We start from the raw sequence: 11,151 nt of genomic DNA, 5'->3' as shown, positions 1-11,151 counted from the left end.
CCATTGGGGTCCTTGGTATTCAATTCAGTCATATGAATATTACTATACTACTATATTCATAGTCATAGTCCTGATGGCTGCAACCCACGCATTGGCGGGGCTGTGGAGCGCCCTTCAATTATTGACTCAATGTAAACCAAACAAATCCGTCACGTTTTCTTTTTATAGTGTGGTGATTATATCGGTGTGACGCATTCCATATCCCTGATTTCAAGTGATTTGACATTCCTTCTAGGCCATGGTAGGCTACTATTCTAGTGTGATTCCTTCTGTAGTTCTAGTTGTAGCACTTGTCAGAAGATGGCTCCTTTGTTAGGGGCGGCCAGGTAGACCTCCTCGACCTCCCGACCCCTGTTTGTGTCGAAGTGTCCCTGAGCGAAACACTTCACCCCTAACTGCTCCCCTCTCCGAGCGGCCATCATAACCATCTTTTGGAGGGTAGCCTACAATAATGAATTAATGTTAAAAAAATAATAATAATAATGTTTGTGGTCTGCAAGACATAGGCCAGGCCCAGTCAGGCCCAGGTTGGCAGTAACACTGGGTCCAATTACAATATGCTTTGTACTGATTTTCTACTGTTTCTAATGTTAATCACCCTGTAACTCAACCACTTCGGAGCTGCTTTTAGCCTTAGATGCATTTTCAATGCGCATGGATTATTACCATGGAAGAGTGCAAGGATTGTTATAAATAAATGCTGATTAGGCTTATCAGATATAATAGCAGCGTTAAAGGTTCTATGACATTCATTTTCACTTTTTTTATTTTTTATGTTTTTTGGGGGGTTTTATGACCTCAATTACACCCAAAAAATCTGAACTTTGAACATTCAGTGGATATTCTGTGGTCTGGGGTTTTCTGAGGTCACTGTCGATTAATCGCGCCCACTCTCCTCCTTGCCCCTCCCCTCCCCTATCCTTTCCTTTGGGGGGGGGGGGGGGGAGCAGAGGCGATGATTGACAGGCAAAATCCCTCACCAGCGACACCCGCAGGCAAAGATTTATTTTTTCATTGCAGTTGAAAAGGCTTTAGAAATGTGAGAGAAAAACACCTGCCATGGATCAATGGAGTGGAATTTTTGGTTAAAACTTTCTTACACTTTTGAAGGACCATGACAAAGACTTTTAATGTGTGGTAAAACTGAACGTCATGAAACCTTTAACAGCGAGCATTCCTGTATGTATTACAGAATAGTATTAACTTGACATTGAAGACAAAAACAGTATTGAAGATTCAAGATGTTTTGCTGTGCTATGACGCGCAATTTGAATACTAATAGACCAATTATTTGTTTACCAACATTGAGACTGGATGCTCAGGTGATTGTTGGCTAGTGCTGCGTGCCCTAGCGAGACCTGACAGAATGGGTTTGGCGTTTGCGCAGTATGACGCTTGCAACCAGCGTGACGTCGTCTGTTAAGGGGTCTATTAAGTACTCACTTCAGTGACCTGCCGTTCAATGAATTCCTCAAGAAAGACAATAGCCACACATGAAAGACTTCACCTCAGAGTCAGAGTCAGTCACTATAGGCTATTGAAATCCACATTCTTGCCCCAGTCCTTCTTCCTACAAAAAAAATGTCAGCCAAATTGGATGCATTAGTATAAACACAGTGAAGTGAAAGGCGGTTGGCCGGACAGTTTGTACTTCTCCTGACCTATTTTTTTCATGCTGGAACAAGGGAGTTGCCTGCAGTGCTTCCCGCTCATGTCTTGCGCCATACCGGCTTGATTTATGCCCCTTGTCAACAAGAAGACTTTAAAACTCCAGTAATCCTTGTGTCGGTGAGCGAACAAGAAGCATTTTGAACTCCGTGCACTGCTTGTATCGGTCAACCCAAGACGGACACCATGGCCTTGGTAAAAGAACTGCTCCTGGTGCACGTTGCTTTCGCTCTCATTTCACAGGGTGAGTTACAGTAGCATCTTTAATTAGATATGATCATTTTGCATGTGTTTTCACCTTCTTTCATGGCACAGTAAAATGCTCATTGTTAACGCTGAGAATTTGATACTGTGTGATATTGCTCATTGTTGCATGCATTAACCTCACCTTGTATTTTCACTGTTTCATTTGCAGTGGTGTAAAGTAACTAAGTACATCTACTCAAGTACTGTACTTAAGTACAATTTCCAATTGCCTATACTTTTATTTTTACTCCACTACAGGATATAGTTCACCCCCAAAATGACAATTTTTCTATCGATTAGTCATCCCATGGAAACTTGAATTCATGGAGATTTTTTTGTTAATATAAGCCAATAATTTGATGGCCGGAAACATTAGCATCCCGTCGGTCATCAAATTATTGGCTTAGGAACGCGACAAAAAAAAAAAAAAATCTCCACGAATTCAAGTCTCCATGGGGTGTGTAATTGATAGAAAACAAGGCATTTTTTGGGGTGAACTACTCCTTTAACCATTTAAGCTCTATGCACTTTGTAATATACAGCAAATAGCTAAAATAGCAGATCTACAAGCTCACGTGTGCGCTCGCGGTCGGCTGTTTTCATTATTCTTGGGAAAAAAAAGTTTTTTTTTTAATGTTTTAAAATGTGTCCAAAATATGGACACCATTAAACGTGTATGTTTGTATCCTTTCAGGTGAGGCCATAATGGGGGGCAGAGATGCGGCGCCACACTCACGACCGTACATGGCCTCTATCCAGGTCCCACAGGGAGAGACCATGAGACATGAGTGCGGGGGCTTTCTGGTCGCTCCTCAGTGGGTCATGACTGCAGCTCACTGCCAACCGGCTGGGTGAGAAGAGAACAACGCCTAGTTGTCATCTGTTTCTGTGCTGTATCATGCTGTATCTGAATCAGTGGTGGGAAAAGTACTCAAATGTTTTATGTATGTAATGTACTTAAAGTGCCAAAAGCAGTAAGTACTCCTTATGCAGAATGTCTGCAAATGTATAAAATGTCTCAAAAATCGTTTGAAAATAGCAGGTCTACAAGCTCACAATGCGTCGCGATGCGACGCATTGTGAGCTTGTAGATCGGCTATTTTCAAATGGCTGAAATGTATATACTGTAGGGCTGAAGTGGTTAATGTATGTTTTGTAATAATAATCAAAATCTACAAAGTAACTAGTAGTTTTCAAATAACTGTAGTAGTGGAGTAAAAGTACAATATTTGCCTCTGAGATGTATAGTGGAGTAGAAGTAAAAGTAATGAAAATTGGAAAAAAGTCAAGTAAAAAATACCTCAACATTTTACTTAAGTATTGTACTTGAGTAAATGTACTTAGTTACTTTACACCACTGATTTGAATAATGCTGTTTCCACATTTTAATATGTCGTATTTGAATATGCTGTTTCCACAGAGGAATGAAAGTACTGCTGGGGGCCCATTCCCTGAGTCAACCTGAAGAGACAAAGCAAACCTTTGATATTTTACAAGCTCACAGTCACCCAGATTACAGCCAGACAAATTATCATAACGACATTGCCCTAATCAAGGTAAATATGAAGAAACAAAAAAAGAGTATTATTTGTATTTATTTCCATTATACCAGTCAAAACATGGTAATTATACGGAAGAGACAAAAAGGGTGCAAAATAATATTACTTATATTTTTAAAGGTAGGGTAAGTGATAATTTGTTTGTGTTGTTAAAAGGTTAAAGTACTATATTCTGATAGTAATCGTTGCTACAGAGCGTTTGTTCGGTCATAGGGGTCTCTCCAGCTCTTTAGTAAACAGAATAGTACATTTTCAGGTAGGTGACAACATTTAAGCCAATCAGGAGAGAGGACCGAAAATGCTTTTTCTGTTTAATAAAGAGCTGGAGTCGGAGAGACATGGGAGACTCCTTTTATTGAACAAACACTCTATAGCAATGAGTACTATCAGAATATAGAGCTATTTACAGTAACACTTATTTTAACCAAAGTAAATCACTTACCCTACCTTTAATGTTTTGCACACCCATGTATAGCCACCTCTATTCAACCACTAACATTATGTTCTTTGTGCCTAATATATAATTCATACAGCCACACGCCTTTGCATTTTTGGCAAGTGACGCATGATGAAGTGGCTTAATCAATCAAGCCATGATTCATACTTACACGCGCAGTGAAAGTAGCCGATCTACAAGCTCACAACTCATCACATCTCAATGTGTTGCAAGCTTGTAGATCTGCTATTGGACAATGTATTTTCAAAGGTTCGTCCTATTAATGACATGCCCAAAATCAGCGGTGGAAAGTAACTAAGTGCATTTACTCAAGTACTGTACTTAAGTACAATTTTGAAGAATTTGTACTAATATTTCCAATTTCCAATACTTTTACTTGTACTCCACTACATCTCAGAGACACATTTTGTACTTTTACTCCAATACGATTATTTGAAATCTTTAGTTACTAGTTACTTTTGACATAACATACATTAACCACTTCAGCACATTTCGGCCATTTGAAAATAGCCGATCTACAAGCTCACAATGTGAACTTGTAGATCTGCTATTTTCAAAAGATGTTTATACATTTGAAAACTTGAAATGGGATATTCTGCATAATGAGTACTTTTACTTTTGGTACTTCAAGTATATTTTCATGCCAATACTTTTGTACTTTTACCCAAGTACATTTTGAATTCCGGACTTCTACTTTTAACAGAGTATTTCTATATTGAACTATTGACACTTTTACTTAACCCTTGCATTATGTTATAAACCTGCATCCACTTGTGGTGTTAGCGGGTCAAATTTGACCCGTGGTTTAACTCAGCCCAAAATACTCAAGAAAGAATTATTTTCCTTTCTTTTTTTCTCCCACCTCATAGCTGACTTGTAATGCATTCATATCCATGTAAACACTTTTTAAAATATTATGTTGGGTTAAGGTTAGGGTTTCATATTTCAATATATGTCGTTTTCAATTGTAAAAATGATAACATTCACTCATTCCATTTGCTATAATGAAGACAATGGATAATGATGTTATCTAGCTATAATAGACTAACATTAGAACACACTTCCAACGGGTCAAAAATGACCCTAACACAATGGAAGGGTTAAGTAAAAAATGTGAGTTATTTTTCCACCACCGCCCAAAATAGGGACAATAGTGGTTTTATAACACAAATCCCCCCTCCTGTGAATCATCCAGCTGGACCGTCCGGTCACTGTAACCGACGCCGTGAGAGAGGTGAAGTACCTGCGATCGGGCGGCACAAACCCCGACACGGGGGCCATGGTCGACGTGGCGGGCTGGGGCTCTGTCAACAACCTGGAGCAAAGGGCCGACAGGTTTGGAATAGTCTAGCCCCATCCCTCAAAAAACCGCAGTTCGCTGGGCTCATTTAACCCATTTAAGACTTGAGGTTCCGATTCTACAAAATGTCTTCTAAATCCTTTTTGAGAAAACTTACGTTGCTATATCACAGGGGCGGACGCACGGTATAGGCCAAGTAAGGCACGTGCCTTACCTCGAATACACTGTGCCTTCCCTCCGCCTGACAGCTTTTTGTGTATTTACTATGAATATCGCCGTGTATACTTAAGGCTGACAAACAACGTAATACGCATCCATTCTCTCTCTACGTCCTGCATGTCTGGAGGATGTTGAGTCTTTTGACTCAACATCCTTTTCTGGTTTTCTACGTCATGAAATGAGCACACAATATAAACGCCACACACACAATGTCCCGGCCTCATTCTCTTGAGTCATTTTTGATTCTTGAGACAGCAGAGACTGCCAGAGAGATGGCAATGGCACCGGCGAGAAAAAAAAAGTTTGTCCGGAGCAAACTCATCGACGCGAGGACGCCTAAATGCTACACGGCCGCCACCGCCTAAACCGCATTCAGGACAAGCTGCTTGGTCAAATAAAAGCTGAAATCAGTGGACAATATTTTGCAATAGGCCTACTCGCAGATGAGTATAAAGATCTTTCCAAACGGGAACTAGTTGCAGTTTGTATTCGATTCATGGGTGGAGGACTCATCAAAGAGCGGGCAGTAGGATTTATTGACACAGCGGATTTGACTGCACGGGGCATCACAAAAAAAGTGAATTTTGGAAATTATTGAACCCCTTCGAGTTGGATCAAAAACTCTGTGTTGGGCGTTGCTGCTATACTGTGATGGAGAATCTGTCATGTCGGGGTACAAGTGCACAAGCGCTCCTAAAAGAAACCTTTCCGAGCGCAGTTTATGTACAATGCAATTCTCACTGACTAAATGTAGTGCTTTGCACAGTAGCCAAAGCATCCCTGGATAGCAATACATTGCCAGCTTTGTTTTTGTGTATCAAGTGAAGGTTCAAGAAAGTACAAAATAAAAGTCTTTGAGTCGTTGTCATGGTTAATAATTTATCAATCATCTACCAACTACTGTAGGATTTGTCTAAGCTAAAACATAGATATGTAGGTCGCCTACATATTTCGGTAATTTCTGGTTATTTGAAGAGGTTATTCAACTCTCTCTAGCTGTCGATCTGCGACGTGGTAGGCTGGGGGCCTACCACGTATCTGCCTGGCCTTACTCATAGAGAGATCCTGCGTCCGCCACTGCTATATCAGTGGTTCTCAAACTTTTTCATGTTATATGTATTTGGCCGCCGACCCCGATCCCAAAATATTTTGTTCCAGGGACCCCCAGAAGCAAAGATAGCAAAAAGCTAAAATAGCAGATCTACAAGATCGTAGCGCTGCATTTTTCAAGCTCAAATCAAAAAATGACACAGATGCGTTCCAGGTCTTAAAGGGTAAAAAACAGCCCTGAAAATTCACCTTGTTTGTACATAGTGTTATTTTTCTGTTTTTTTGTGCTGATATTAGCTGTTGGTTGCCACTATATATGACTATGCATTTGAATACCAAGGACCTCAATAGAAACGAGACCGCAAGGACCTTTCAGACAAAGTATTTTAAATGTAACTGTGCTGTTTAAAAAAAAAAAATTGCCCTAACAAAATACTCAATCAATCAAAAAAAACAGGCTGAAGGAGCTGACCATCAAGGTGCTGAACAAGAGGCTGTGCCGACGCGACGACTACTACGGCGAAAAGTTCAACATGGTGACCATGATATGTGCTCACAACACAAAACCCATCGTGGAAGACAGCTGCGATGTAAGTTTACAGCGGTGTAAAAGTAACTAAGCGCATGTATTCAAGTACTGGTTTTTTTTACTTTGCTGGAGTATTTCCAATTTTCTGTTCTTTTACTTCTACTCCACTACAGCTCAGAGGCAAATGTTGTACTTTTACTCCACTACCATTATTTGATTTGAAAACTTGAGTTACCAGTTACTTTGTAGATTTGAATTATTATTATACACAACCACTTCAGCCCTATATACATAACGGCCATTTGAAAATTGCCGATCTGCAAGCTCACAATGCGACGCATTGTGAGCTTGCAGATCTGCTATTTTCAACAACAACAAAAAACAACTTTTTTATACATTTGCAGACATTCTGCATAATGAGTACTTTCTACTTTTGGCACTTTAAGTACATTTTGATACCAATACTTTTGTACTTTTACTCAATTAAATTTTAATTCCGGACTTTTGCTTGTAACAGAGTATTTCTACATTGCGGTATTGACACTTTTAGTTAAGTACAAAATGTGAGTACATTTTCCACCGCTGTCCTTACGCGATCATCAGTGTATTTTTGTGCGTTTGTTCTCTTTGCAGGGGGACTCCGGGGGTCCTCTGCTTTACAACGGAGTGGTGGTGGGCCTCACTTCAAACGGAGGGGTGAAGTGCGGTCAGCGAAAAAAGCCCGGCGTCTACACCGTCATTTCCAAGTTCACCGATTGGATCGACAGCACCCTGGCCCTGTAGAGCCCAACGCACACCAAAGACTATTATTAATCAAACAAGTTTGGACGCTGCGCTTTTTCACTGACAGTGCTTGGCTTCCACAGTCCTCCTCCTTAGACATCACTAAGTAAACAGTCATCCTTTGCCAGCTGTTCTGTATAATGTTGTGCACTTCAAAAACCTAGAAGGTAGGCCTATTGACCAGTGGTGTAAAGTAACCAAGTACATTTACTCAAGTACTGTACTTAAGTACACTTTTGAGATTTTTTTTACTTTACTGGAGTATTTCCCATTTTCAATACTTTCACTTCTACTCCACTACATCTCAGAGGCAAATATTGTACCTTTACTCCACTACAATTAGTTGACTGCTTTAGTTACTAGTTACTTATTTGCAGATTTAGATTATTGTCAAAAAACATACATTAACCACTTCAGATATATATTATCTCGGCCATTTGAAAATAGCCGATCTACAAGCTCACAATGTGTCGCATCGCGTCGCATTGTGAGCTTGTAGATCTGCTATTTTCAAAAGATTTGTATACATTTTGAACTTGTGAAATGGGACATTCTGCACCATGAGTACTTTTACTTTTGGTACTTTAAGTATATTTTGATGCCAATACTTTTGTACTTTTACTCAAGTAAGTTTTAATTACTGGACTTTTACTTGTAACATAGTGTTTCTACATTGCAGTATTGATACTTTTACTTAAGTAAAACCTTTTCCACCACCTACTATTGACCGCCCAGTCTGTGTCGAAGTGCCCCTAGAGCAAGACGCTTAACCCCTTACTGTTCCATGGGCGCCATATTTATGGCATTTCTCCCCTGCTCAAGATAAGTTCAGAACACCATGCACACTAAACTGCTTTGCTCTCCTCTGTGGTGCAGGGAACCCAAAAACCCAGTTAGTACGTCCACAACCTGACCTTGAGGAAGGTCCTGAGCGACCGAAACGTCAATGTTTTCATTAACGTCAATGCCGGAGGTCAGAGGTGATCCAGTGTGTGCGTGACTTTCCCGCTGCTCCTAATATTTAGGATGGGTTAACCCATTAAGACCTGAGGCGATTCTTAAAAATGTTTTCTAAATCCTAACAGTTTTTTGAAAAAAAAAAAAAAAAAAATGTTTTCAAGATTTTTCAAAAATAGAAGATCTACAAGCTCATAGCGCGGCCCTCGGTGCCGCGCTATGAGCTTATATATCTGCTATTTTTGAATAGCCAAAGAAATCGAAAGTGACACAGATGCGTTCCAGGTCTCAATGGGTCAAATAGTGTGCTAATGTGACACATACCAAAAGAAAACAATAGACGGTATTTGTAGCCAACACAGTATAGGCCTACTGGACAACATGCATCAAAGAATATGGCACCCCTGTAGTATAAGCTCGCTTTTTGATAAAATAAAATATCTTGCATTTTGACATACTGTAATGGATCTTATAAATCTATTAAAGGATTTATGACATCAACATGACATGCCTGTCTTTATTTGTGTCTTTCAACATGAACAGCTTTATGAAGCAATCCAGTTTGCATTACTGATATGTTTTTAGGGTGCCCGCTGGCCTAGCGGTCTAGGCGCATACCACAAAGGCTGACAATCTAGTCTTGCAAGTTGCAGCGCGTCGCAGGATCGACTCCCGATCCCGACAGCCTTTGCTGTGTGTCACAACCCCATATCTCTCCCCATATCCTGTACTTTCCTCTCAATTAAAGGCAGAAAAAGACCCCAAAAACATTTAAAAGGCAAATATGAGTATTAAAGTAAAATTAAGAAGGGTATAATTGTAAAGATTCCAAAATAGACATTTATTAATCATAATGTTAATATGTTTACATACAGCCAGGGGTGCAATGCTCACTGGACGGCCTTGCACGCCGTGCCGGAACTTATTTGACCAGGAGCACGCGCAGGCACACGCATAGATTTAAAACTACTTTAAATTCGCACCTCAACAAAGTTTTCAAAGGCTCCCGACTCACACCTACCGAATTAACATAGGAATAAGCCTAGATGCATATCAATTGTCCATTGTGTGACTTGCAGTGTAGGTGCTAAGCGACGTGCGCGTCACGTCATTGAAATAGAGTGCGAGAACATACCAAATGAGCATTGCATGCCTGCATACAGCACAATCAAGAGCTATTTCTCAAGAGGTGCACGTGCAACATAAATAAATCATCTTTCTCATCATCTTGCAATGCTAACATACTGATTTATTAATCATGCTGGCTTGAGGCAACACCATTAATCGCAAACCCACACATTGTTTGGCAGCTGAGTGGATTTGAGAAATTATGTTTAACGATGCAACGGTTAAGCAATCTAAATATCAACGAGGATATAACTTATGTACCTGTCAGGCAACTGGGCTTGTGCCATGTGGTGAAAGTAAATGGAATCTGTTTCGGTACTTCTTTGCCTCAGCCTTTTCTATTTTAGAAGAGACATTTGTTTTGACTATATCTGTTTTGTGTATTAGTTGCATATTTACAAAATGCCCCCACAGATAAATAATTATAGCTGGTGTGTTCTGTTTCATTGTTTAAAGTGTGTCGAAAACCCTGATTTGCCCCATTTGTCAGTAGAGGTTTAGCAGAATCACAAAAAGAATCAACTTTTATTGTCCCACTAGCTACTGGTATAAAGGAGTGGGTGAAATATGTTTTGTGTGCAAGCTCTCAACATTGCAATTACAGGAATAGTTAATAGGGAATAGAGAGAATAGAGAGGAAAGGAACACGGAACAGGTCAGCCCAATATACATGAAGTAGAATTGCTTCTTGTGCAGGTAGAAATCATATCCAGCTTATTCAAAAAGCAGTAGACAGCCTTTTCCTCGGTCACTCTCTTCGTCTGCATCAGCTCCAGCACCAGAAATGTTTTGTTTACATACAGACTAGCCTGTTGACACTGGTCCTAGAGCAGCTCCTTCGCCTAAAGGCAGTTTAGACAATTTTGACCGTGTGTCCCTATTTTGTCATTATTCCCAGTGGTGGAAGTAGTACTCAGATATTTCACTTAAGTAAAAGTACCAATACTTCCTGTTGATTTTGCTATTTTATTAGGAAGAAAACCCGGACTGCATCCGCGGATCCGGATAAGTAAAATCAACAGGAAGTTACAATTTTTATTTAACATTTGGTGATTTGGTGATGTTCTATATTGTCTGAATCAGCTTTGTTTGTGTTCGATTACGAGCTAAAAGAGTGACTTTGAGAGCTGCTTCACCATACAATGTAGATGACCTTGTAGATCTGCTATTTTTGCTACTTTTGTGTGACGTACTAGAATGACGAAGTACGGCATTAATTTACGGAAAAAGAGTTCAAATATGGAGATAAGAGGTG

The 11,151-nt window shown here is 40.0% G+C and overlaps 1 protein-coding gene across 1 annotated transcript; it reads left to right on the top strand.

Moving 5' to 3' along the window:
* Positions 1-1,659: 1,659 nt before the first annotated feature.
* cfd (complement factor D (adipsin)) lies at positions 1,660-8,274 on the top strand. The gene is made up of 6 exons (XM_084044439.1): positions 1,660-1,912; positions 2,609-2,765; positions 3,335-3,470; positions 5,126-5,265; positions 6,957-7,089; positions 7,662-8,274. Exons 1-6 carry the CDS (start codon positions 1,855-1,857, stop codon positions 7,809-7,811), a joined length of 774 nt encoding a protein of 257 aa, XP_083900565.1. The 5' UTR covers positions 1,660-1,854; the 3' UTR covers positions 7,812-8,274.
* Positions 8,275-11,151: the final 2,877 nt, after the last annotated feature.

Source organism: Gymnoscopelus microlampas (genome assembly GCF_963454915.1).
Source record: "Gymnoscopelus microlampas genome assembly, chromosome: 20".
Lineage (NCBI taxonomy): Eukaryota > Metazoa > Chordata > Actinopteri > Myctophiformes > Myctophidae > Gymnoscopelus > Gymnoscopelus microlampas.
Note: the sequence above shows the minus strand (reverse complement) of the source record. Positions and strands in the feature narration are given on the sequence as shown.